At 38.1% G+C, this 27,830-nt stretch overlaps 1 protein-coding gene across 4 annotated transcripts in view; it reads right to left on the bottom strand.

Moving 5' to 3' along the window:
* Positions 1–1,907: 1,907 nt before the first annotated feature.
* Positions 1,908–27,830, bottom strand: part of LOC146005206 (uncharacterized) — a 33,323-nt gene continuing 7,400 nt past the window's right edge. For all 4 annotated transcript variants that reach the window (XM_083144264.1, XM_083144265.1, XM_083144266.1 and 1 more), the window contains 11 exons: positions 26,612–26,692; positions 25,399–25,506; positions 21,518–21,562; positions 19,587–19,637; positions 19,242–19,289; positions 17,087–17,131; positions 13,145–13,183; positions 12,081–12,116; positions 9,941–9,994; positions 7,116–7,181; positions 1,908–2,223 (listed from right to left, as the gene is read on the bottom strand). In XM_083144264.1, coding sequence (XP_083000390.1) covers positions 2,207–2,223; positions 7,116–7,181; positions 9,941–9,994; positions 12,081–12,116; positions 13,145–13,183; positions 17,087–17,131; positions 19,242–19,289; positions 19,587–19,637; positions 21,518–21,562; positions 25,399–25,506; positions 26,612–26,692 — 590 coding nt within the window. In that variant the 3' untranslated portion in view covers positions 1,908–2,206. The remainder of the gene's footprint in view (positions 2,224–7,115; positions 7,182–9,940; positions 9,995–12,080; positions 12,117–13,144; positions 13,184–17,086; positions 17,132–19,241; positions 19,290–19,586; positions 19,638–21,517; positions 21,563–25,398; positions 25,507–26,611; positions 26,693–27,830) is intronic.

Raw genomic sequence — 27,830 nt, forward strand, 5'->3', positions numbered from 1 at the left:
AAAATGCCCTTTTCTCACGTCCTTAGCAACCGTTGCCACGGGCATTTCTTTCGCACACATTGTTTCCTTCAATTCTTAATTGTCGAGATACATTATATTTCTCACAGATCAATAGCACACAGATGAATCAACTCCTGGCTTTGAAAAGGTGCCTGAAACAAGGGTGACATCTACATAATAAGGAGTTTCAGCCCAGATACAATTACGTATATATTGGTAAACTCAATGCGTAAATATCTGCATCGTGTTTGTTTCAACTAAATGTTTAGGGGGTATAATGACATGCAATTCCTTAGAGCTTGCCGTGCTTGTTGTTCACCATGGAAACGGACGTTGCTAGGGAACTTAAAGAAAGTTTATTTTCACCCCGAATGCTACTGTAAGGGAATTATGCTAGAGTTTTCGATTGATTGATTGATTGATTGATTTGGTGTTTTAAGTCCACTTTGTGCACAGTATTAGAGTTTTCGAATTTTAAAATGTGAGCATCAGAATTCATTGCAGAGGAGAGATAGAAATTTGCGAAGAATGAAGGAAAACATTTCTTTATTTCAATTATGTTTAAAAATGTAAAACTCACTACAGAAGTAAAATGTTACTTTTCCAATTTAGTGTCGCTATTGAATTCGTTTACATAAAACATATAACTAACTATCTTGTAACTGTTATTACTTACCCAGCTTATTATTAAGAAAAAAACAATAATATTTTGATTATTTGTACATATTACAGCGCAAACACACATAAATTTACGTTCAAAACTTTCCAAATAAGCGAACCACGTCGGCGAGCGCACGAGACGTGGCCACAGGCCACGTCGAAAGTGCGCGAGTCCAATATATATAAAGCCCCAATCCCACCACTCACTGACTCACTGACATAAATGTTCTCCATGAAGGAAGCCCCGGAGGCGAAAAATGCCCGATTACGACCCCCCATGAAATCGTCCCGAAAGGCCGAGAAAATTAAGAAATCGCTCACTTTGCCCTTCCTTAAGGGTGAAAATGCCCTTTTTTCACGTCCCTAGCAACCGTTGCCACGGGCATTTCTTTCGCACACATTGTTTCCTTCAATTCTTAATTGTCGAGATACATTATATTTCTCACAGATCAATAGCACACAGATGAATCAACTCCTGGCTTTGAAAAGGTGCCTGAAACAAGGGTGACATCTACATAATAAGGAGTTTCAGCCCAGATACAATTACGTATATATTGGTAAACTCAATGCGTAAATATCTGCATCGTGTTTGTTTCAACTAAATGTTTAGGGGGTATAATGACATGCAATTCCTTAGAGCTTGCCGTGCTTGTTGTTCACCATGGAAACGGACGTTGCTAGGGAACTTAAAGAAAGTTTATTTTCACCCCGAATGCTACTGTAAGGGAATTATGCTAGAGTTTTCGATTGATTGATTGATTGATTGATTTGGTGTTTTAAGTCCACTTTGTGCACAGTATTAGAGTTTTCGAATTTTAAAATGTGAGCATCAGAATTCATTGCAGAGGAGAGATAGAAATTTGCGAAGAATGAAGGAAAACATTTCTTTATTTCAATTATGTTTAAAAATGTAAAACTCACTACAGAAGTAAAATGTTACTTTTCCAATTTAGTGTCGCTATTGAATTCGTTTACATAAAACATATAACTAACTATCTTGTAACTGTTATTACTTACCCAGCTTATTATTAAGAAAAAAACAATAATATTTTGATTATTTGTACATATTACAGCGCAAACACACATAAATTTACGTTCAAAACTTTCCAAATAAGAGAACTACGTCGGCCAGCGCACGAGACGTGGCCAAAGGCCACGTCGAAAGTGCGCGAGTATATAATATATTTTTACAGTTGAAAATTTTCGTAATCGGGGAATGAGGGCTGATGGTACATTGATGAGACCACTTCATTTCTCCTAAACATTTATTTGCAAAAGTAGCTATACATCTTTAATTTCAATAAAATCCATGCAAGTTAGTGTTCGGATTGATGAAAACAGAAAATATTATGAAATAGCCTTGCTATATGTCATCACTTTTAATCACTAAGAAACAATTTGATATGTTTATTTTTACAATTTTCCAATATTTCGGAAAAAAAATTAATACAATACTTTCTTCACGAACAGAATAAGAGCAGGACGTTCTGGTTGAAAAACTAACTTCTTTCCATTCCATCCAGCAGCGACATCTTGCGTTGAAATGTTAATGTCGTTTCTTTCCTGAAAGAGAGTTAGTTTCCTAAATTAAAAACTTTTCTCGTAACATTATTGTCATGATATTTATTTCCATTCACAGTTATATTTTTTTAAAAAATATATTGTAATTGATTTCGTTCCAAAATCTCTTCCACGAAGAATACCTAGTCATCCATTAACAAAGTGTCAATAATATTCGTTCTATGTAGTGACTATTTCTCTTCTACGGTGCGATGAAAGCAGCATTGGGATTCTTATTCCCAATATGTATTCCCCACGATATTTCCAATGGCTGTGAAGGCCTCCCCGATGGAGCAATGGTAGCGTCATCGCCTTGTAATCAAGAAGTCCCGGGTTCGATACACGGTGGAGGCACATAGTGGTTCGAATCCCACTTTAAACTGTATGTCCAGTCCCGATTAGCCTTACTGCGCATAAAGTGGACTTAAAAACACAAACTCAATCAATCAATCAAAACGAATGGCTGTGATGCATATTTGTCTTGTAAGTCCATGTCAGTAATATTTCTGATGAATGTGCGAAATTGTAAAAAAATAATTTTACTTCATACATTTGCACTTTGTGAAATTATATGGATTTGGAAGTTTTTTTTACACCTTGAGTCATAAGTACATACCTCTGCTGCAGTGACCTGTGACAGAAAGCTTATCCCAGACATTGTTTGATTGTCTCCTCTAAACGAATTAACTTAAACGCACAGCCATAAAAACAGGCGGCTGGGCAGAATTGCCCTGGTGCCACATATGGGAGAAGCCAAGCGAGAGCGCGACAAAAGCAGCTGCTTCCCGCGCACTGTGTGGCAACGTCAACCAGACTGCGTTGCCTACTTCGAGCGTCGCACCGACCTCTCTGCGGGAAACTTTTGTGTCATCCTTGACCTTTGAAGCACACAGTCAGTTTGTATGGCATGGATTACAAAGACGACCTCTACAACGAGATTTTTCATTCTCTTAAACTTCCGAAAACACGGGGTTGTGCTCCGACGTGGCAACAGCCCGAACGTCTGCCACCTGCCGTGCGTTTTAATGCGCTACATGTGTATTATGTATATTCCCTTCCAGTTTATTCGTGAGTTGACAGTAGATGGCGATAGCTATGTTTGTTTGATTGAATGAACATAGATGAATTTATTCAAACACCGACTTTCTGCGAACTTTCTAGTCAAGTTTGATGTATCGCATTAACCCTTTTCCATTTCGAAGTGTGGATCTAAATCGTACGTAGAGGACAAGATCGGCGCCATGTTTGTCTGTCACAAGCGGAAGGTTCTTTTCGGGAAATATCATGAGCTCTAGAAAATTATATATCACTAATGTACTGGTTCGTAGTGTTCCCGCACAATGATTGCATATTGGCTTACTTGAATGCGATAATATTCAGGACAGAACAATACAAGATGGACATATAATTGTGAATTGAACAGAAAATGTAACAACTTCCTGTGACGTCAGGGTTCGCACAGCCGCCATGTTTGCAGCCAATTTTATTTGTCGTTTACAAGAAAATATCCACCACGTAGCGTTCGTTACATCTGCACCAACTGCACGTTTGTTTCAAATCACGAATGCCTGTGTTAGTATCTCCCTCCCGCCCGCTCGAATTCCGTATGCTTACAAGAAATGACCTCAATCATGGCTGCTCGAAGCCACTATGCAACGGTGTGTGACGTAGGTGAAACACACCTATTGATCATAAAACAAACAAGGCAAATGACATTCTATTTTATCTGTTAAGGCACTAGGACATAAATAAATAAAAACTAAAATAGCAAATTTCAGGGGGCAAGATGTCAAAACTGGGGGGGGGGGCAAAGACAGTATAAGACAGTGCGGGACCAACTGGTTCTGGCCTTATTTAAGAAAGGTTCCACGTGCAAATAAAATTACAAGAAAACAACTCATTTATAACATACATGCGCAAAAAAGAATGATAAATAATACATTGTTATATGTATTCCCTATACATGACAAAATGGAAATAATGGAGTTGCAATATATGAGCAAAGGAAAAACACATAACTCATAATTTCAGAAAAATGAAACATTTTTTTAATGTGTTTGAAAGTGTACATGAAATATATTTTAATTCATACCCTAGCAAGAAAACTGCGGCGAGATTTTTGTATGAATTAAAAACATAATACTAGTTGATATAATTACTGCCATCTGGTGAGAAGTGTGAAAGTTTACCCCAAACCACAACACGAACTGTGTAACGGAATTGGTTAATTTTGAATATAGCTTGCTGTCCCTCTGGATAAGCTATAACGACCACAGAGAAGCTTCTCTGTGGTACGACCCTTGGAGAATTATAGTGATATATTATTGAATTTTGACTCATTCTCTAAAGTGTTGACAAATAGAAAATTTGAAATAGTAAAAAAGAGAATTGTCTGACTTTGAAGTCAAACACATTACACTTCATTCCAGTCCTTGGCGAATGAAACTTCTTGCTTTGTGGGGATGTCCACTTCAAGACCTCCGCAGAATTTTTTCTCTGAGGGGGAAGTAAGATTTCATATCTTTGTCTTTAGACATATAGGCTAAACGGCCACAGCCGGATTGCGCACACTTTTTCGGTTTTATCAATGGTCTCTGATAAGCCGTTGACAAGCTGTCACAATGTACAGGATTTCGCACTGATGTTGTCAGATGTAAAATGTTCTCAAGCCGATCTCACTTCTGTTGTGTTTGTTTGTGTGTGTGTGTGGACCTACACGTGTTTTTGCAGTCATTAACCTAATCTAACGTAACCTAACTTTTGAGTTTGAGTAAATTCGTATGATTTACTATTTCATTTCTAATTTCTCTCCCTCTTCTTGTCTAAAGAAAGAAACAGTTTTGCGCACAGACTTTAAAGCTATCAAAGTGGCAAGGTTCGGTCGAAATCTGTGCGCAAAACAGGTCAATGAGATTTGTGCGCAATCCTGGATCTAAAGTGTGCGCAATTCGGTTGCGGCGATATAAACTTGTATTGTTGTTGTTGTTATTATTGCTACATATTATTGCAAATACTGTATGGAAGTTCAGACTCCAGTCTGTTATCTAGATAGAAACTTGATTCGCCTTCCTTCCTTTTCATAAACATCTGTCACTCTGTTGATGTACAGTTCTTTGTCGTTTTGTACTCCTTGACAAAGCACAGATACCAAACAGATACTACTTAATCTACTGTTCTTCAAGGTGTATCTGATCCATGTTTTTACATGCCAAAGTATAGGCCTACGTTAAAATAATAATATTAATTCAAAATAATGGGGTGTGAATACTCGAGGTCAGATCCTGAATTTTTGTAATCCCGAACAACCGAGAAATTACAAAGGATCTTATTTAAAAGATTCTTGATATTTTCTGCACTATAAGTATCTTTTCTTGAAATTTTCAGTTTCTTATTCCAGAAGTGCAAGAATAATTACTTGAAGAGGAAATAGTGCGTACGTACAATTCGAGATTTAGACCGAATCGGGAAATTTGGAAAATTTTCCGACCTGATCGGGAGATTGAGAATTTTTTCAGTCCCGAACGTCGGAATTATCAATATTTCCTTTCCAATCCATCCCGACCAAATGTTTTCCGTCCTGCACACCCATAGTTACGGCAGTCAGCATGATTCTAATGTGTCTTGTGAAAACGTTCTCTTGTTATTTTGTTGGACATGGCCGTTAATTGCTGTAACTGACAGCCTGTAAATCGCAGAAAACAATGTTCTTTGTAATAAAATATTGCTACAACTTCATCTTTCGAATCCGGATATCTCTGGGGGGCAAGTGCTCCCCCTCCGCCCGCTTGCGCCGTTGGCCCACTCAGTGGCGATTTTGGGATTTCATTTTGGGAAGTGTATTTTTGGGGTGCGAAAATTTGTATGCATGTTTCCAGTCACTAAACTGAGCTATTGCTTGCGGTTCTAAGCACCTTGAATGTTGTTTCCAGCCTAAGTCATTAAATTTACCTAGGTTACACATACTCGGTGAGGTTGGTGAGTTCACAAGGTTGCATACTTGTCGGCATGTAAATCTTCGATGACTTGACAATTAATGGACAGAATAATTTTTCAGTTGTGTCTTTTACATTGAGAAATGGCATACTGTATGCTTTCAATTCAATTTCTTTTGCCCGAGATAAGATATTTTGTGGGAAGGGAAATCCCCGGAATCCCCCCGTTAATTTGCACACTGATAAAATGGCCTTAAAATTATTAAAAAATAACCTATAATGGTAAAAAAATGACCTTAAAATAATTTTCTTAAAATGAAAGCTTAATTTTTCATAAACTGCGACAGAGTAGTTGAATAATAGTTGAAAAAACACATTGTTTGGTGTTTTATACTGCTGAAGCAAGGGGGGAAAAGCAATTATGTGCTAATGTAGTTTTCTATATTTTTACTCCAAGGCTCTTCTGTGTAAATCATTCACCTCCTTTCAGAATGGGCCTTGCACGATCCAGTATTCAGCCAGTTGCGTTTTGCTTACATCAGATTACATTTTTTTATTAATTTTTTGACTAAAACCTAAGATTAAAGCGATTATAGTGGCCAGCAAGTGAACCTCAAAAGTAGGCTTTTGCATTGACCGTATTCTTTAATAATGGCGAACGTGCTAGGAGGACCAGGTCAGCAATTTTAAATACATAAATTATGCTAGCAAATTCATTTGAAATGCATGAAACAAGAGGGAAGTAAAAAAATAAACCTAAAAAATGAAGCAAAATGCAATAAAGAGAGCAAGAAAATACTGAAAAATGACGTAAAATGCAAAAAAATTCAAAATAAAAATAACGTTTTCTGGTCCTAACTGAAGGGAAACGGACTAATATCAGGTTTAGCATTGTTTTTAAGGCTGATAAAGGATGATGATTCTTCATCAACTTCCAAGCATCAATGAGTATTCAAATCTTACCAGAGTTGCAGGACTTCCTGTTTTTCCCTCCATGTTTCTTCGAATTGCGATTCCCATGATGATTTCCTGCATTTAAAAAGAAAGTTCATAATTGAATTAAATGAAAACACTGTTTAATTAAGTATGCCTGTATCAGTTGAGTACAGCTAAGAAACCTGACAGTCCAGCCAAAGAAGACAAAACTATCTGGAAAGGTATATTCCAATGCGAGTGAAGAAGAAGGTAGAAGCACCAGACAAACTGCACTGTGATAATTTATTATATGGATTTGCTTGTTTTTATTTTCATTCTTAACCCTTCCATAATTTGAAACATACTTACTTCATTGATGATTCCACAGCAAACGATTTTCACGGAACCCTTATTTCCACATTGCTGCCACAGACCTCCAGATACCAGACCGGAAACGTGAGCCTTTATTTTTTTATGGCCAAAAATTTCGTAGAGAGGGAGATACAATCATGGCGGCGAGCATACCTTCATAATTCTACTTGTAACAAAGATTGTGAGTCATTGCACCACACAAAATTGTAATTTTTAAGTTTACTAAGAAGTATATAACGCTACATATTACAAATAATTTCTTCACAAAATTTAAAACTTAACAAGCCCTAATGTGCATCTCCGACATATTTCTAGCCCCAGGACTATGCACAGTTTCAATCAAAAGCTCATCGTTTTCTGTAATTAGAGATCTATAATTTCTGCCGTCACCCCTATTTTGACAGTGAACAAGTCCAGTTGGCGCATGCGCACTTCTGTCCATCGTTTCGGCTATGGCAGCCGGTCTGTACTTTGTACTGCAAGCAGTGTTGTATTCCAACATTTTCGCAGGGTAAGTTTCTTGAAACCTTAAGTGGGTACTATTAACTTCCATTCCATATATGGATGAAGTAAATTAACTCCAACAAAAAATGTCATTCGTGGCAGAATACTGATGACTAAGGATGGACGAAATCGGAAATTTGATATTGCGATATATCGTCAAGAAAATATCGTAACAGACGATACGATATTTTTTCCGGATTGTGATATCGGCGATATATCGTCTCCACGATATATATCGAATCGGCGATATAACTTCTCCACGATATATATAGCCAAAATATCGTGACGATATATCGCCAAAATATCTTGACGATATATCGTCTAGTTGATATCGCCTGGACAATATCGCGATATATCGTGTATAACACTACAGGGGACGATGATAAGTATACCCATAGTTGGCATAGAAGAGGCATATTGCAGTAGAGTAGTTTTCTTTAAAAAAATAAAATTATATGAACGTATGTAATGTCTGCAAATCATGAGGAATTTTGTCGCTACATACAGGGTGGGAAATAACCTTTTGCTAGGGGTCTGCAGGAAAAAGTAACTACAATGAAGAAATTATGGTAATGCCTAATGTTTACTACGACAATTGTGGTTACAAAAACAAAATTAAAAGTTAGTTCACAACAAAGCACCTTGCTTCAAGGCAAATGCTAAAACCAATACCTTCTTCGGCGAAGTGGCATTGACTTCTTCAGCAATTCTGAATGGCCGGGTGCATCACCGGACCTGAATGCAGCAGAGCACTTTGGGGCGATTCTGAAGGACGCAGTTGAGTCCTTGATGATAGTGGAACGCGGACCGGACCGCTATTCCCGGCCAACACTCCTTGCACATCTGGAACAAGTCCTCTGTGACATGGAATGGAATATGGACTGTTTGCGAATCTTCTGAGCTCCTACCCTGATCGTCTTCGTGTTGTGAGAGAAGCAAAAGGCGGACATACTAACTTTTAATTTTGTTTTTGTAACCACAATTGGCGTAGTAAACATTTGGTATTACCATAATTCTTAATTGTTGTTACTATTTACTGTGGACCCTAGCAAAAGGTTATTTCCCACCCTGTATAAGCCGCCTTATATTTGGTTTATATTTTGTTACGCAAATCATTGCATGGTTCCTTTGGTCATATGTAATTGTGCGCAGTTATGTACCCCGTTAGTTGCCCGATTGCGTAGTGGTGCCTTGTAATCAAGAGGCACATTGCTCAGTGGTTCGGATTAGAACTGTAAACTGTAGGTCTAGTCCCGATTAGTCTTTGTGTTGATATAAGAAAATAATAATTCAAATTGAAACGTCGCCAGTTATATTTTTTCATTTCCTACTCTGTTTTCGCATTTATCTATTTCTTCCTCCTCTATTAATTTCTGATTTCTCCTTCTTTCCTGTTTCTAAATTCATTCTTTCTCTATATTTTCCTTCCTCATTCTGTCATGTTAGTTGTTTCTATATTTCTTTATAACATTATCTTTCTAGCTGTTTATATTTTTCCTTTTTTGTTTTTCCTTTCCTGTTTTTTTCTATTTCTCTCTTTCTCTTTACCTTTTATTTCATTCTCTTCCCGTTTTCCTCTTTATTCCCCCCCCGTTTCTCATTATGTTTCGCCTGTTTCTCTATTTCCTTTTTTCTATCTATTTGTTCATCTCGGTGTCCTTGTTTTCTCATCTTACCCTGCTTCTTTATTTCTTTCTATTCTTCTTTCACGGTTTGTGTCTCTTTCCATCACTTTTTCTTAATTTCTTAATTTCTTAATTCGTTCTAACCAACACCTTCTCTTTCCTTTCTTCAATGTGAGCATGAAACTTACCGTACTACAAATTATTCTTAACTTTTCTCTTGCGGGCTGACTTTTCAAGGTAGTGTAATCCTCATCCTCGCACATATTAGTGCATTTAGTAAGTTAGCAGGAAACTTAAAAGGCATTTGCTGTTTTGCACGTTCTAGCTTCATTACGTCATTTATTTGTAAAATTCAAGTTGGAAATTTCTTACCGGAAGAAGCCTTTTTGTCCTGTTTGCGTTTCCTCTGCCGTCTGTTGCTGAAACCTGGGAACGTGGAAAGAGACTCTTCTGTAATGCGAGTAGCAGAACGGAAAGACAAAAGCATAAACTACAGTTTTTGGTTTGGAGAATTGCTTACAACTCAAGAAATACTTTTCACATTTGATAAACATGATTTTAAACATAAAAAATATTACTAAATTATTGCATAAATGGCCTCCCGGAAGGCGCACTGGTAACGTTGTCGCCTCGTGATCAGATTGTCCTGGATTATTTCCTAGGTAACAAGACAAGATACGGATCTGTTATCTCTGGCAACCAACTGCCTGTAAATTGCAGAAAGGAGAGAAATTTTGCCAAATTTAAGCGAGAGATTAGGACATTAATCTATGAATACTGACGCCTCATTTACCTCATTGCCTCCTTCATATAATGTATCTGCAAAAATGTTTATTTTATTCTATTTCTTATATTTTTCAATTATATAAATTAATAATATTCCATTTTATTTATACTTATAAACAAATAGCATAACTGTATATTAATTCATGTAGGGCAAAAAGCTGCTTTTGTAGTTACAGATTCAATGTAAAGAAAATTGTAAGCTTAATTGCAAACCTACTTTAATAATAATAAGTAAATAAAAGGTTTAGGCACATTGTTCCTTGGTTCAGATCTCATTATAAACAGTAGGTCTATCTGATCATAACGTGAACTTAAATAATATTTTTTTTGTGAATGACAGTAGTTTTAGCTTATTATCTTTGATGGATACGATATACTCTTTGCGTAGCTGTTTTGTGTATAATCAGGGAGGATAAAAATAAGTTTATTTCCATTTAGGTGCGATTTGGAGGGGACGTTGAGTTGTTGTTACTTGAATTGTAAGGCTAATCGGGACTGGACCTACAGTTTAAAATGGGATCCGAACCACTATGTGGTATCGGACCGATTGGAACGGACATGTAAGGTAGCTTTCAAACAGAAGCGACACGAGACAGGCAACAAGTGGCAAGAGGATTTCATACCGAAGTAAAAGTGAAAAGGGTACCTGCCAAGGGGTATTTGCAACTACGCCATCCAAGGCTATAGCCTAGGAGCCACATGTTCTGGGAGTGAGGGGGCACAAAAATCAGACGCTGAAGGGCCATAAGTGACATCCACTATGGACTTTCAAAATTTCTTAATATTGTAATAAAATAAAATAACATGCGAAGTCCTTTCATTTGCTTACTTTTTACCGGCCCCCGTGGCGGAGTGGTAGCTACGTCGCCAGAGGTCTCGGGTTCGAATCCCGGGCTGGGCATGGATATTTCTGAGTGTCCATTAATTTCATCATATCATCACTCATCCTCATCTTAGGAAATTAACCAAAAGTGGCGCAAAAAGCGAAGCAATATAAAGCAAAGCAAATCAATTGTTTATTTCTTAAAATAAGATAGAAGAAAGCGTTTCTAGTGTTTAAATAACTTCTAACATCAATGTTATTCACAGACTCGGAAGACTTTATAACTCACACAGACAGCATAATTCCATAAATAGTACCTACAGTTCTAGTTACGATGTGCCTCCACCAGGTGTCGAATCCTGGAGCCTCTGATTACAAGGTGATAACGTTACCAGTATGCCATCGGCGAGGTCCATTGTGGAAATATGCAGGTACGCGTTGAATCAGAAATCAAGGAAATTAAGGTCTTACGATATTATCTTAATCGTTTGACCATTCCTCTGCGCGTGTGTGTTGATGGCCGAAACGCACGGCCATGGAATTAGGCAGGTGGCAGAAGTTGGCCCTGTTGCCACGTCGAAGCACAACCCCGTGTGTTGGGAAGTTTAAGACAATGAAAGATCTCGTTGTGGAGTTGGTCTTGTGATCCATGCGATACAAACTGACAGAATTTTCTCGAAAGGTCAGGGATGACACAAAAGTGCCCCGGAGAGAAGTCGGTCTGACGCTCCAATTTGGCAACGCAGCCCGGTTGACGTTGCCACACACTGCGCGGGAACCAGCGACTTTTGTCCCGCTCTCGCTTGGCTTTTCCCATACGTGGCACCAGCCCAATTCTGCCCAGCCTTCATATAATCATGGCCGTGCGTTTGTTAAGTAATGGAAGTAATCAGTAATACTTACTTGTAGCGTCCGCATCTGCGTCTGAGTCTCCAGTGGCTGTTAAAAGAAAAAAATATCCTATTTAGTAAAATACACAAACTACAGTTGCGTTTACTATGAAACGCAATGTACAGTCACAGACAATTCTGGGTTGTAAGAACCCTATTGGCTTTCAGTGAGATCGCAACAACCCAGAAATGTTCGTGGCTGTACTTCAGCAGCTGGCAAAGCCCCATTTCACTGTTGCAGGTCTGTCAACAGACATTGGCTCTGTTCGAAAGGTCCAAAGAGCAGTCTGGAAGTATGGTCTTGTCGGAAGTAACCCCACTTGGTGCAGTTCGAAAGCGCCAAGTAAACGAGCACAGTGCGCAGCACGCGAGGTTGTAGTCTTCTGCATTAGACTTCTGTACTCGTTGTTCTTTTGTTTGCAGTTTTTAAACAGTTTCTAGCTCAGAAATCATTGCTGAATAACATATCCAAAATCAGACAAAATCGGACCACGGGAAAAACCCCAAAAACGGATTTCGAAATGGCGTAAATATTTAGTAAATATGTAAATTGGTTCAAAAATTAAGTCTAGTAAATCACTCTATGATATATTTGATCTGCGGTCTATGGCTTTGTGACTTCAAGTTCCGTCCATCCGTTTGACGGCGCTAGTGGCTATCGCATCTCCTTTGCCACAGGCTATGGAAAAGATTCTTGTTTTGGGTGTTTAATATCTACATATTGCAACACTAGCTTCACGTGGTTTCACATTCAAGTGCTACATTGACTTAACTGCTAACACGTCATTGCACAACAAAAACGTGAAGCGTAACTTTCATGTTATCGTATAGCTTCAATAATTTCGGAGAAACCGCAACATTAATGAAATGAATCATTATTTAATGCCACAGACAAACTAACGCACCAGTCGAAGTATACTTTGCAAAACGTGTTAAATATTGTCATTTTGAATGACATATGACATAACGATACAACATGTATAAAAGCTAGAAAATGTGGTAATAAAGTATGCAAAAAATAATTATTAAACAAATATGACTTTACAATATTCCAGTAGGGAAAATGTTTACACTTACCTACTGCAAATGAAGAGGATGAAACAGTTCCATCGCCATCTGTTGAGACAGAAAGCAATCATAATTATTAGAAGTACAGTCAGCGGCAATAAGAATGGGGCCCCTACATCCTGAAACACTGGCTTCCCTGCAACGCGTTGTTGTTGATAAGTTGACTTTAATAGCAAATGTTTAGTGACAAGTACTGCTACCGCCGTAGTGTTAGACAACATACCGGGTGGCCAGAATTAAAATTACCCAACTCAGAGCCCTCTGTAGCAGGTTTTAGGTATCGTAGAACTCTGAAGTTTGGTGAATCCACTATGCAGAACATGGGGAAGAGGATGGCGATAAAAAAAAAATAGTTCAATATTCTGCCACCAGGTCGAAATGTTGCGCTTTAATAATGAATATTGAAAAACATAAGTGATTTAGCCGAGTTATTAATTAGAAAGACATTTGTTAGTGGCTGGAAGTTGCGAGAAAATAATATCTCGTTTATTACAGCCAATTGGAGAAGTTTACGTCATTATCATAATCCATCATGGAAGTACAGCGCCACATTTCAACCTGGTGGCGAGAAATTGAACTTTTTTTTACCGCCACCCTCTTTCCCGTGGTCTGCATAGTGGATTCACCAAATTTCAGACTTCTACGATGCCTCAAACAGGCTACAGAGGGCTCTGAGGTGAGTAATTTTAATTCTGGCCACCCGGTACATAACGCCTTGCAGGCAAGCGAGCATTTCGGGATCTAGGTGTCCCATTTTCTTGCCATTGGCTGCACATGTGAGTGCCAGCTGAATATCCTGAATTGAAATAATTAGGCCTGTGAGAGCTAAATTTACGATTTTAGAATCGCATGTGCTAACATAACTATTTATTTGGCAGAGGTTCTCAAACTGCGTAAATATTTAGTAAATCATAACAAAATTTGTAAAGTGGTTGAAAAATGTATTGTACTTTAATGCTTAAGGTTTTTTCTACTCTTACGGTTGGCGCTCTATATGCTGGCAAGGAAAGTGGGGAGCGGGGAATAGACCAACCAGGCAACAGCGATTGGGTCGAGAGTTACGACGTCGAGGGGAGGAAGTGCTACGTGCACCTCATTCTACAGGCTGCTGCGTTTCTTATTGCGCTGGATTGATCGTTTCCTCGCTCCCAAATAACATTTATACCAGTAAATTTCAAGTATAAGACTGGATCGAGAAGAACCTGCTTCGAAACACCTTCGCAATACCTTCTGTACGTTCCCTTCCCGCGTTGGTCAGTGTATTTTTGTCGCACCAAATAATCTAATATTATAACCCGTGGCGGAACAGCCCATTGAAAGCCCGGGCGTATCTACCGACTGCTGGCGTCACTCCCACCCAGTGATGTGCCGTAGACTATAGTCTACATGCGTTGTCTACACGTAATCTACGCGTAGATTACATTGGGTTGTAGTTTACATAGACTACGTAGACAATCTAAAATGCATTAAAATTAATTTTCAAGGGTTTCATGAAAGGAACACGTTTTCAACTGTATTGGTTCCTATAGCTCTTTTCAGTTCTTACGGCGGGCGCTCTAGAAGCTGGCAGGGGAAGTGGGGAGCGGGAATTACGCAACAGACCAATCAGACAACAACAGTGGCGCAGAGAGACACGACGCGGCCGGAAAAAGTACTATGTGAAACTCGTTCTACTGGCTGCTGCGTTTCTTATCGCGCTGGATTGGTCGCTTCCCCGCTCTCCACTTCCCCTGCCAGCTTCTAGAGCGCCCGCCGTAAGAACTGAAAAGAGCTATAACGAAATTAAAATAATCCTATTTACAACAAAATTTCTCTTCTATTATCAACTATGGAGGAATATAAATAGTATGCAAAAAACAACAACAGATGGCAGTCGGAGGTAAGAGTGGTCCTTTTCTCATTAAACACTAGAATATTTTCTATATTAGGTTTCTTCCTAGGTGAGAAATTGTTCGAATTTGGAAGGGAGCGTATGAAAAGTTCTGCTTACACATCAGCAACTGATACGCAGTATAATTTTCTTTTAATTCCACGGCGCCCTTTGCTAAGTTATTACCTTTCGCCATGTTGTTTACATGGATTACGTCATCTACGCATATAAAATAGTCTACGCGTAGACTGCAGACTATTGATGTTTACGCGTAGACGCACATCACTGCTCCCACCTCATCCTACTGACTCACTTACCTGACGCTGTAGATCATCTAACTACTTACGGGGTGACGTGTGGTCAACACGACGAACACCCTACTCGTCGTTGTAGGTTTTCATGACCGAGTTACGCTACTCACGATGGTGACTGGCCACCGGTCCTACACACAGGCCGACTTCTCGAGAAAAGTTGTTACGTTTCCCCCAGGAGACTCGAACCTGAGCGTGTCACGTAGAATCTAATATTATATTGCCATTAATAATAGCCTACTCTCTACTATTTTTCAGTGGCGTAGCGTTATAGTACGCCCGTACGCCCGGCGTTCCCAGATTTAAAATTTCAAAACTGCTTAAATGCTGTGATTATAAAGTAAAACGTGACTAATTTCATATATGTTTGACCTTCATGGCATTATAATGGCTATTTTTCGCGATCCGCTTGCTACGCTCCACTCTCAACACTCGTTCTAGCATCTCTTTTCAATGCCTTTCCCGGCCGGACGCCGAGCAGGTTCGGCGTACAGGACTCTATATTCCTTGCTGCCTTTCTGGAGGGAAAACTTCGATTTCTACAGCACGTGTGTAAATGGTCTCTCTTACGCCAGCGTACGAGAGGTCTACCGTGATTGGTTCATGTGACCCTTCCTGCCTTCTGAAGCATACGATAGCGGCAGAATTCCTACCCGGTTCTTCGCTCTTCGCGCTCATGCAACTCGTGCTATGTGATCCTACAATACGCAATATTGACTGACGTAACTTTACCAATCTCAAATATACTGCTTCTTAATGGCCACTGCATTGTATAATTTATCGCACGAACAGCGATGTGTATTAGAAACTAAAAGATCAACACAGTTTTTGTCAAATAAGTTGGTGAAGTCCTCGTGATAGAAATTCAGCCTGTGGCTGCTCTACCACTTAACCCGCAAAACTATTATTTTTTTATTGTATTTTTCGTTATTATCTAACTACTTAATATTGTGTGAATGGAAATGTTTAGCATTCATTTGAAAACTCTTAACATCGAATGGTCTCTGGAGAAAATTATTTTAAAATGTTTATCAGCATTCTCAAGATGTAATAAACAGTGGTCTGAATTACTAATCGGCACTGTTACGTCAGTAGAGTGTACGATATTTGGATCATCCACTCTGCTTTTCACAGTGCGCCAAGACGACAGAGGTCCCTGGTTCGAATCCCGGCGTGAGCACGGGTGTTCTTTGTCAGTGTCCCTTCATCAATATCATCACTCATATTCATATTCGCAATTAACCAAAAGTGGTAGAAAAGCGAAGTAAAATAAACCAAATCAATCAGTAGTTGGATCGCCCACAACAATGACGTCTACTGTTGTGCAGAGGCGCTTGTGATTCAGGTAGGTTTTTAATGACTTGCGTCATGCAGAAAGATATAAAAAAAGGTATAGAACACCAGAGTTCAAAACATCTGTGCCATAGTGAGGCATCTAATTTTCTAGCTAAAACATGCAATGATGATGTTTTATTGAAAACTCAGCTTACTTCAGGCAAATAATACCTGTGGCGACTAATACCATAAATAAATTATTAAGCAAGAAAGGGCCGACTCTTCCTTCGGACTTGGCGTTCCCACCCGAAATGTCCATGCTACGCCACTGCTATTTTCAAGTAAAAGTTCTTAATAAAAGAGCTACAGGTCGGAACTAAAATAAATTTGATAATCCCTTCCAAGAATCACACGTCAGTCCACTCGAGCGCAACTTAATTCCTTATTTGTAACATCCCCGTCTACTTTAACTAAAATATTCTAACATTTGCTTACCTTTACCAGTTGTTACGGATGTTTTAGCAATGGATCCATGGCCAACTGAAACAAAGAATTGATGAAAGTAGAAATACAATACCTATATGTTGTTTTAAGTTCTTATGCACCACTTAATAGCATTTCCTACGGGCATGGATACTAATAGAAAATTTTCTGTTTCGTATACATTTTAGGAATGGTTCTGAGATGCATAGAGATAAATTCAATAATTCACAGAATAATTTTCCCAATCTTTATTTATCTCTCGTGTATGATTTTTACACATACGAGAGGCATACTGAAAGTTAATGAGCAACATTTAAAAAGAAATCAGAATCAATCAATACAAGCAAACCAAGTAAACCATCGCAAAGTATAGATTTTACTGAACGTGTCGAGGCAGTGGGCAGTCTCACGTCATTAGCTTTGGTCACATGAGCGCAGTCAGTTGTTTAAAAATGACTGACAGTGATGTTTCGTTTCGACAACGTGCTGTAATTGAATTCCTTGTTAAAGAGGGAATTCCTGCTGATGAAATTCAGAATTAACTTCAGCATGAGTATAGAGATGTATGCATGGGTGCTATCACTGTTAAAAGATGGGTAAAACATTCTGAAGATGGAAACGCGAGCATCAAAGATCAGCCTCGGAGCATTCACCCGCGAACTGCCTCCACGGAATGCAACATGGAAAGCAGAGCGGTTGAATTTCTTGAACCTGTGACAACCATAAATACTCGCCATTAAATCCAAACACTTCACAAGCTCCGTCATGCATTGCGGGATAAACGTCTTGGAAAGAAAATCATCCTTCAACACGATAATGCACGCCCGCACTCTGCTCAGTTCACCAGGGAGGAAATTGGGAAAATGGGATGGGAACTTCTGCCTCACCCTCCTTATAATCCCAACATTGCAGCCTGCGACTATCATCTGTTTGGTCAGAAAGTTGGGGAAAATGTGTGCAAAGAAATCGAGACGTTGTGGAAAAGTAAAGAAAAATCTGTAGATTATAATGTAGCATGTTTTTCTATAATAAAATCAAAACTTGGTTCTTGAAAAATATTTTATCATTACTTTCAGTATGACCCTCGTATATCAATAAAATCATGCTTCGTCATTTGAAATGGTTAAAATGCTACCATCAGATCACTTTCTTTTTATTCAGAGGCGCATGAATGATTTTGATTTGGCGGGCATGTGTGTGATATATATATATAAACGTGGGCCATTCATTTTAAAACAGGCCTCGTAGATTACAACTGTTAAAACAACATTTGCACAACCTTTACTGCCAATAAAATATTCATCAAGTAATTTTGAATTTCTGTTAAAGAAAATATGCCATATTAAGATACTTTTGAACAGTTTTTAAAAGTCGTACAATTCAGGAACATATAATCTCTAGCTCTCATTACATGGTTCTTGCATTAATTTTGAACAGCTATTCCAAGAATACAGGTGGTGTGAGGCAATCAGTACCGAAATGTAATAGTTAAATAGATTCACGAGGATCTTGGTTCTTTTGAATAAGGAGATAGTGTAGACAAAATAAACATTGAACTGAATCATCTGTGAAATCATTTGGAGCCCTACAAGGGATGCAATTCGGAAAAGAGCATTTAGAGGGGTAGTGTACCCCGTCTTAAAATTTTCCTGCGGGTAGAATGTAGGCCAGTGAACTTGTGCGTAAAGAAATATGTTATATCACTTTTAGCGATGAAGTAAAAATTCTAAGAAAGATAAACATGGGAAAAAATGTTATACCAGTATGCTTCAATTTCCGGTATTTAGTGCGATAAAAAGATTTTGTTGTATGAACATCTTGAATTAATGAATATGTGCCAAGTAGAAGTACGACTCACAATTACATGTTATTATTGGTTAAAAAAATTAGTGGGAATTGAAATTACACATTTCTAATACATTTTGTGATCCTTAAATTTGAGAGAACTTCGATCATTAAACATACAATAATTTTTTCATATATTTGTCATGTATTTGATGTTTATAAATTATAGATACATGATAAATTGGACAAATTTTGAAATGATGTGAACTGACGCTACATCTTTTGTGTTCTTGTGACCCTTATTTTGTTGCAAAATTACTATTTAAAGCATTTAAACCTTTACTATATAATGTGAGTAATAAAATAAGATAATAACACGTACCTTTAGTAACATCGACGGTTTTCTTGTCACCTCTTTCAGAAATTCTCACTGAAGAAAAAGAAGAACACAGGTTAGTAACGAAATGAAAAGCAGCCGTACTATGGAAAAGTAACTTAATCTTAATAATTTTCTTTAAAAGCAATCGTGGTGTATAATTAGAGTAGTTAAACATGGTCAAACAGTGAGAGAAATGTTTGTATAAACCAATTTATCGTATACACATGATATATACGAGCAATAATCTTTACATCTGAAAAATTTCTTAGAGAAATATCCAGAAGTTGGAAATATCAATTAATTTGAGATATTTTAAATTGTTAGATAACGACAAGAAGATTATATCACCTTCTGCTCCGTTAGGAAGTTTGAATTTCTCTGCAAGTTTTCGTAATCCTTCTGAAAGAAGTAAGATCATGGTTATATTCACAGAGACAATTGCAAGCAGGAAGACAAAAAAATATATCTAGACAATGAACGAAGTGAACTTCCCTTGTTGTTTTACAGCGTTTCGCTTAACGATGGTAAGAGGGTTTACCGGGTATAAACCTCTTCGACTAGTTTAGTAAACATTTTGCATTAATTACATAATCAAATCAACAATTAATCATTGCATTATATTATTCGGAAAAATCGAAATAATGTTTTAAAATGGATGGCCACATATTCTTCAATTACATTAATGTTATTTTCTTTATAACCTAAGTATATTTCAGAATTCTTTAATCTAAAAATAATACAGGGTGATTCTTTATGTAGTTTACAACTTCAATAATTTATAATTATTTATTGGAACCACATACAGACTTGGTTTATATGTCATTATGCAGCAAAACGCTTCAAGTTTTTTATTAGAAATATGTTATGGTTCAATGTGTGCACCGTTGGTCATCCTGGACACATCCCAAGGAAAATCAATTTCCTGCCAAACACTAACCAGCATTTCAGGGGTAACATTAGCGATGGCTGTTGTGATGCGATCTTGAAGTTCATGAAGGTTATGAGGTAGGGGAGGGGTGTACACCCTATCTTTCACAAACCCCCACAAAAAAAAGTCGAGTGGAGTGTTTCTTCGAACCAGATCACGCACTTAGCTCTTTTCGCACCAGTGAAAGCCATTTTCAACGATAGACCGGTGGCGCCGCATGTGATCAACTCCGCAACTACACACTATGTGAGTAAAAACTTGAAGTGTTTTGCTGCATAATGACATGTAAACCAAGTCTGTGTGTAGTTCCAATAAATTATTATAATTTATTGAAGTTGTAAACTACATAAAGAATCACCCGTTATAAAGATATAACAGAAAAATATAACGTCATTGGCAATAATTTATTTTATGTGGTCAAGAAAGTTGAAAATTCAGCCATTTTGATCGATTTTTCAAAAAGTTGAAGATAGTTAAAAAGGAAGTTGATTAATTGTAAACTCTCTAATGATAATAGTTAGTAACCTATTTACAATAACATAATGAATCATTTTACAAATATAATCATTTGCATCAAGCAGTTACTATTATTATCAATGGTCTACAATTAATATAAGTTTACTCTCATTGGCAGCTGAAAGCTAAACCCCTCCCAGTCATTCTTAGCATACGGGCATGCGTCATGGCATTTCATCCAAATATAAATAGTATTTTATACATTAATGTATTCATAGTAGTTGAGTACTTTCATTGAAGATAAGGTATAAGAATAATGTATGATTTGCATGTGCAGACTCTGTAAACAGAGTTCTAAACATATCGACATTTGTAATGGTTCACACCTAGACACCCATATTAAATTATAATTGCATACTTAAATGTATGCACCACAATTGAATTCATGATTCATGCTCTCTTCTGCTTCCATATTCTTTGCAATTGTATACATTTCCAATACATCTGAATGAAGCGTTACCGGCCATACCCGTGGCCTCTACAACGTTAAGTTAATGAATGAGGAAAGATGCAATTTGGTGATGAGTTATATGCTTCTTTCTCCTTGTAATACCTCTCCTCATCTTGCATCTAACGAGCACCACTCACTACCTCTATTAAAACAGAAAATTGACGTATTTGTTTCTCCTCTGACCATTTATTTTAAGTCTTTGATACCTCTGGTGCGTAGAAAATAACTTTGTACGAGACAATTTAATCGTAACATATTTTCAAGTTATGGGATGTTATAGCCAAATTACATTGGATAGACCTATATTTAAAAGTTAAGGAAAAACCTCATTTTTCATATGTCTTATCATCTTAAAATTCGGCTTGAAAGAAATTAAAGGCGTACCTGCTGAGGGAGGTGAGTCTTCATTGGATGACGACTGTTCATCATCTAGTGACAAAAATAGAATACGTTTGTGTGAATAAATACAGGGTAAGTATGAAAGAATTGAATAATTTCAAAATGCTATTATTCTAATGTTCAGGTCACTTGTTTATACTAATTGTTAAAGTCTATCTGAGATGCTCAAAGAACTCAATGTGAGCTCCCTTGGTCACTTGTTTGAGATTGAATTTTTAAGTCCACAAATAGGCTAATCGGTACTCGACCTCTAGTTTACCCTTAACTACCATGGACCGTCTCTCGGACCGTGCTGAATTTATCTTGTACTTTATTTCTCGCACCCTTCCAACCACAAGTGGATCCTTTCTGTTGGGGAGCTGCCCACACGCTGTCAAGGTCACAAGCAAGGTCTTGCCTTTGTTTCTTCAAATCTTATTGAATTCAATTTCAGGCGAGCGGTCTAACAAACGTACCATAGCAGTTATGTTGTGCTTCAAATGGTCTGTAACTCATTTTCATTTTCAGCAAAATATTACATATTATACTCTTGAACTACAGGGTGAGGCAGTCAAACGGGAAGATTTAAAATAAATCACAAAAATAGAGAGAGCAAATATTATTTATTTTATGAACACGAATGTACCGTAAAGTGACTTCGGACATGCGAGGTGGCTTCGGACACGTGCATGAGCAAAACATTCCATTGTTGAGGGTCAGACGTAGGCCGCCACCGAAACGCAACAATGGGAAATAATCTGAGCTAACCTTCTTACAATTGCATTATAATGGGTTCAAGGTAAAATATCTTGTGATCAGCGGAGAAATAACACATTATTGTAGCCAGTCGGCTTGTCAACTTTGCATTGGCTCCTGTAAAACCTCATTGTGCAGACGTGTGTGTTTGACATTAACCTTTTATTAGTAACGAAATACTATATTAATTTATATCATTTCTAGAAGCATACTTTGTGGGATCATAACCGTGTATCGTTTCTATTTTAGGTCCGTTTGTAGTGAATTTCAATGTATTGTGAGGTGACTTCGGACATGCCAAAGACATATAAAAATAAGTTAAGAGCACGTTCCTACCAAAACTATTTTATCGGCAGCAAGTTTTAAAGAGGGTTCCAGATTTCAATCCCGGTCTCACAGAAAATGATAATGAACAACGCTGGACTGATACATTTGTCAAAATGATTCGAGATGTTCGAAGTGACAAGGCTCCAGAGTCCCAGAGACGAGGAAAACGTATCAATATCGAACCCGGGAAAAGTGTTACGTGTAGCTTCCAGTCTTCATCGCAACAGGATTCAGAGAATCCAGACACTAGAGAATTGCCGTCAGCAGAGGAATCGTCTGAAACCAGTGATTCTGATGACACCGAGTGCCTTCATTGTGGAAGACTGTGGTCAACAAGCAAGAACGGAGAAGATAGTCATAGTTGCAAGAGATGAGCGCATGATAAGTGTGCCAAATTTTCTAAGAAGCAATATAAATGTGCTCAATGTATGAAAAAAGTAAATTAAATATATGTCCAATTGTAATAGTTGTACTTTTTCTGTTTGAATAATTTTATGTAAACATTGATGTAAATTTAAGTACTGCAGTGTGTGTTTAAATGTAAAAAAGTGTAGTTCATGTAAAAATACACTGTTCAAAGTGCTCCCCTGTGCATAGCACCACGCCATGAAGGCGTATAAGGGGTGTGGGGGTAACGCCCCACACTTTCTTGATCCGGTCGTGAGTGGGGGTGATGTGATCAGCATCACGCCCTGACCGCCTTTACCCCCCCAGGGTTTCCCCCAGGTACCCATGTTATCCGGGGCCGCTTCCATCGTTAGAAAAGTTCCCGGATTTGAACCGGCCGAGGATCGAACCCGGGACCTTTAGCATGGTAGTCAGACGCGTTACCGACTGAGCTACCGCGGCCACCAATACACTGTTCAAAACATTTCTTATTTAAAAAAATCATAAAATAGATCCGAAGACGACACATACATACAGCACAGATCGGAATCGGAACCACCCCACATTTAGTGGTGACTTCGGACAAAATAAAAATTTATTTTTAAAATGTATTTTTGGGTGTAATATAGTTTTAACACTTCGTGATTGTTTCTAAAACTCTGATACATATAATTATTATATTTTGTGCAGATACAAGTATAATTGTGAATATTACCGTACAAAACGTCCAAAAACTGTCCGAAGTCACTCCACTTTACGGTACTATACAGGAGTGGAAATTACTAGCGTACCTGAAAAATGTTCATTTTTTGAACATGGTGTCAGTAAGATGACGTCATTGGTGGTGCACACATTGTCGAAGTCTCAGAGTAAATCCTCCAATGACATTGCGTAGCATCTCCAACGGAATGTTGTGGATCTCTTGCCGAATTCGCTCCTTCAAGCCATCCCTGATTCTTGGAGGGTTGTCCTTGAATAGTTTGGATTTGAGGTAACCCCAGAGGAAAAAGTCAGGAGCCGGCAAGTCGGGTGAACGGGCAGGCCACGGAATATCGCCGAATCTGCTGATGAGAGGACCAGGAAATGCGAGTCTAAGCACATCCATAGACACTCTGGCAGTATGGCTAGTTGCACCATCTTGCTGGAAGAGTGTTTCTTCATCTGGGTCATTGTCATCGAGGGCAAGCAGGAAAAATGTGTGCAAAACCAAGGACGCCATCTTAATGACACCGTATTAAGAAATGAACATTTTGCAGGCACACTAGTAATTTCCACACAGTACATTCATGTTAAAGAAATAACATATTTGTTCTCTCCATTTTTGTGATTTTTTAAAAAATCTTCCCGTTTGACTGCCTTATCCTGTATATTCCCTCTCACAACATAGAAATTTTAAGAATTTGAAATTTCAAAAAAATAAAGAGCTATTGTTGCAATTATTGACTGACTTTCTTCCTCATTGCACAAATTACGTTAAGTTTCTTAACTAAAGACTAATAATTCAAAACTGCTTTACAATATTCTTCTGTAACGATGTCATGTCATGTGAAATGCGCCAGGAATTCGACATTTCTAGCAAGTTGTCAACAGCGGTTTGACAGGCAGCTACATAATAGTTACGTGATTTTCAACGCCCATAGCAGTTAAGGGTTAAAATGGGATCAGACTGGTCCCCCAAATTATTGATTGATTTGGTGTTTTAAGTCCACTTTATGCACAGTAAGGCTAATCGGGACTGGCCCTACAGTTTAAAGTGGGATCCGAACCACTATGTGCCTCCACCGGGTATCGAACCCGGGACCCCTCTGGTCCCCCCAAATGGCTTTCGAACCTGGGATCTCTTGATCATAAGGCGACGACATTTTCACTACGCAAGCGGTTAAGCAGACTTTGGTTACTGTAAAGACCAAGTGACGACGCAGTTCCTATCGTGTATTCTTTGATTTACCCTTTGAATACAGACCAAGAGAGTCAGCGCTTGTCATCATCTCATATAATCTTTCACAGCTGGTTTACACATGTGTCTGTGAATTCGTGGCTTGTGTTTCGATCTATTGCAAATTGTAGGGCGTGCCACTCGTTCATTTATTTTTTACTAACCTTGTACATCATAGATAAAATATGTTTCATGTATATCAATTTACACATTTATAAGAGTAATAAAAGAGAATACAATTATTATGAAGAATTTTGTAGAAAGCAGAATGAATATGGAAATTCAATTTTTCTTACGGTCTTCAAAATTTCAATCCTGTTGACAGCATGAAGATACAAAGAGTGAGAATCACAAATAAATATATCTGAAAACTGACAGAAAAATCGTACGATTTCCAGTTTATCACCAGATAAGGAGTTAATGCTAAACGACTTGAATACAATTTTATACGTTCGACAATACTCGTACAGTTACTTCATACCATTTGTGATACCAGCAAAGTGATCTGCGCTTGGAGAGAAAAGGCTGGACAACCACGATCCCTGTTTCGTCTTTGATTTCTTCGATGGTGACTTGTCATCGTGTTCACCTGCAGAGAAGAGAGGGATTTTTATGGTTTTCCAAGCTAGAAATTCTCATTTATTAAAAACGCAGTTCTAAATTTTCTATCTGAAATTCATTTAGTTTTGTTTCAGTGTATTCCTTCCACTACAAATAATCTTCACCAATGGCACTCACCTCCAACACTTTGTGCAAGATCCTTGTTCGAGGTAAGTAATGAAATCAGACTGTCAACACCTGTATGTTGTGCGTTAAAGCAATCATGTTAATTTTTTAGTTTTTTTCTAAATTGTGTGCGTAAAAGGCAGTTTCCTTTATCGCTTCTATGATTTGAAATTCTATAGAAAATATTATCATATTTGTTACTATAAATTTGGTAAAAAAATATGACGAACGTCATGTGAACAGCAAGGCACTTTCATAATTCTGTAATCAGTGGCGGAGATTAGGGGGCGAGGGAGGGCAGTTGCCCACCCATTTTTCGCCACTTGTTCCCGCACTATGCTAAATCTTATATACAGGTGCTCCCCCAGTTCTAGCACCTTGTCCCCCCGGTTTTGGAACCAAATCGCCGCCACTGACTGAGATTATGTAAAAAAAAGAAGTCCAAGATATGCTCTTCGCTTTTCGTTGAGCCCATAGTTCAGTTGTAGAATAACTAACCTCGGCTAACTTAGCTGCCGAAAGACCTTGGCTCAAAGGAGACTTCCGTATTGTCCTAACTCTGTTCGTGTGAGCTGAGGATAATCCTTAGTTGAGTTAAGACCAGCAAATAGCAGGGTAACTTCCTCGACAAATCACTCTAAAGTCCGATTTTCAGCCCTAAGTTAATAGATGTCCCATGAGTCTAACGGAATAAATAAAGATTTTTTTTTATTTTTATTTTGTGTTTTAAGTCCACTTTATGCACAGTAAGGCTAATCGGGACTGGATCTACAGCTTAAAGTGGGGTCCGAACCACTATGCGCCTCCATAAATAAAGAAAGAAAACGAAAAGTCAATGTTAATTCTGAGAGCTTCTAAAGGATAAGTACAGTTTTCTTGTGAATGTTTTCCAAATAAGAGTTAATGTAATTACAAACACAGAATCCCATTATGTTTTACGAATTGTGAACACAAATGTGTAACTGTACCTTGAATTAAAAGCTTCGGCACCCACGGTTTCTTCTTCATTGGCTTCAATTCTTTCGATGTTGATTTGTCGTCGGAATCATCTACGGAGAACAGATAATTTTCAATTATTAATGTACAGTCACTGGTGGGCGCAGGGGGCACGCCCGAAATTTTGAGAAAATCAAATTTTTCAATGAATGCAGTAAAAAAAACTCCAGGAATTAACAACGTAGTAAATCAACACCCCCTTAAAATGACCCCCAGTTACAATTTTTGACTTGGAATAACTTTTAATATGAAGGCTAAAAATTGTAATTATAAAACACTTTATTTTGTATCCCGCTTCCGCCTATGTTGTATTTTTCACCTTTAGAATTCCAGCATCCTCCGAAAGGATATCCTGCGTACGCCAGTGTGTACAAAATGCGTTTTCATCGTTATACATTTATCCATTCTACTTCACAGAAACTCATACGCCATGCTCTGTCCAAATAATCTCCACCAATTGCACTCACCTCTAACATTTTCTGTGCCGATTTCAGCAAATATTTTCCACAGAATTCGTTTCTCACCAGAAGCTCGAATCAGGGTTTCGGAACGGTGGCTTCTCAAGGTTCCCATATTCAGTTGTGAGATATCGATTGTATGACTGCCACACACACAAACATTAACTCATACTCGTATCACACTTATTGACATCACGTTAGGCTATTGTTAAACATATGCGACTCTCCATCGAATTCTATTATTCTATCTTCATTCGTTTCTGGAAATTCCATCTGCATGAACTGGATTCGACTGTCGACTGGAGAAGACAGATCTACGTGCCGGTGAAGGTAGATACACCATCATGTACGAAATTCACAGTTCCTTGAACCTGCCTAATGTCATGTTCGTAGTTCCAAATTTTTCGGAGATATGGAAGCATAAAAAGTGTGGATTGTTTAATTTCAATTATTTGGCCCTACCGACAGACGGGGTTTATTTGGCTTTAAACTCGTCTTTCCACTTGTAGCAATTTGAAAAGCTTTACATTTCTATTTACCGAGACGTCGACTTTTATCAATTTTGCGTCTGTTCATTTTGTGACCTTGAACTACAGTTACTCACAATGTTGTTCGTACAGATGAAGTGTGAGAAGGTTGATTGCTTAATTGATTTGGTGTTTTAGGTCCACTTTATGCACAGTAAGGCTAATCGGGACTTGACCTACAGTTTAGAGTGGGATCCGAACCACTA

This window comes from Lepisma saccharinum, chromosome 23, assembly GCF_977018435.1.
Source record: "Lepisma saccharinum chromosome 23, izLepSacc3.1, whole genome shotgun sequence".
Taxonomy (NCBI): domain Eukaryota; kingdom Metazoa; phylum Arthropoda; class Insecta; order Zygentoma; family Lepismatidae; genus Lepisma; species Lepisma saccharinum.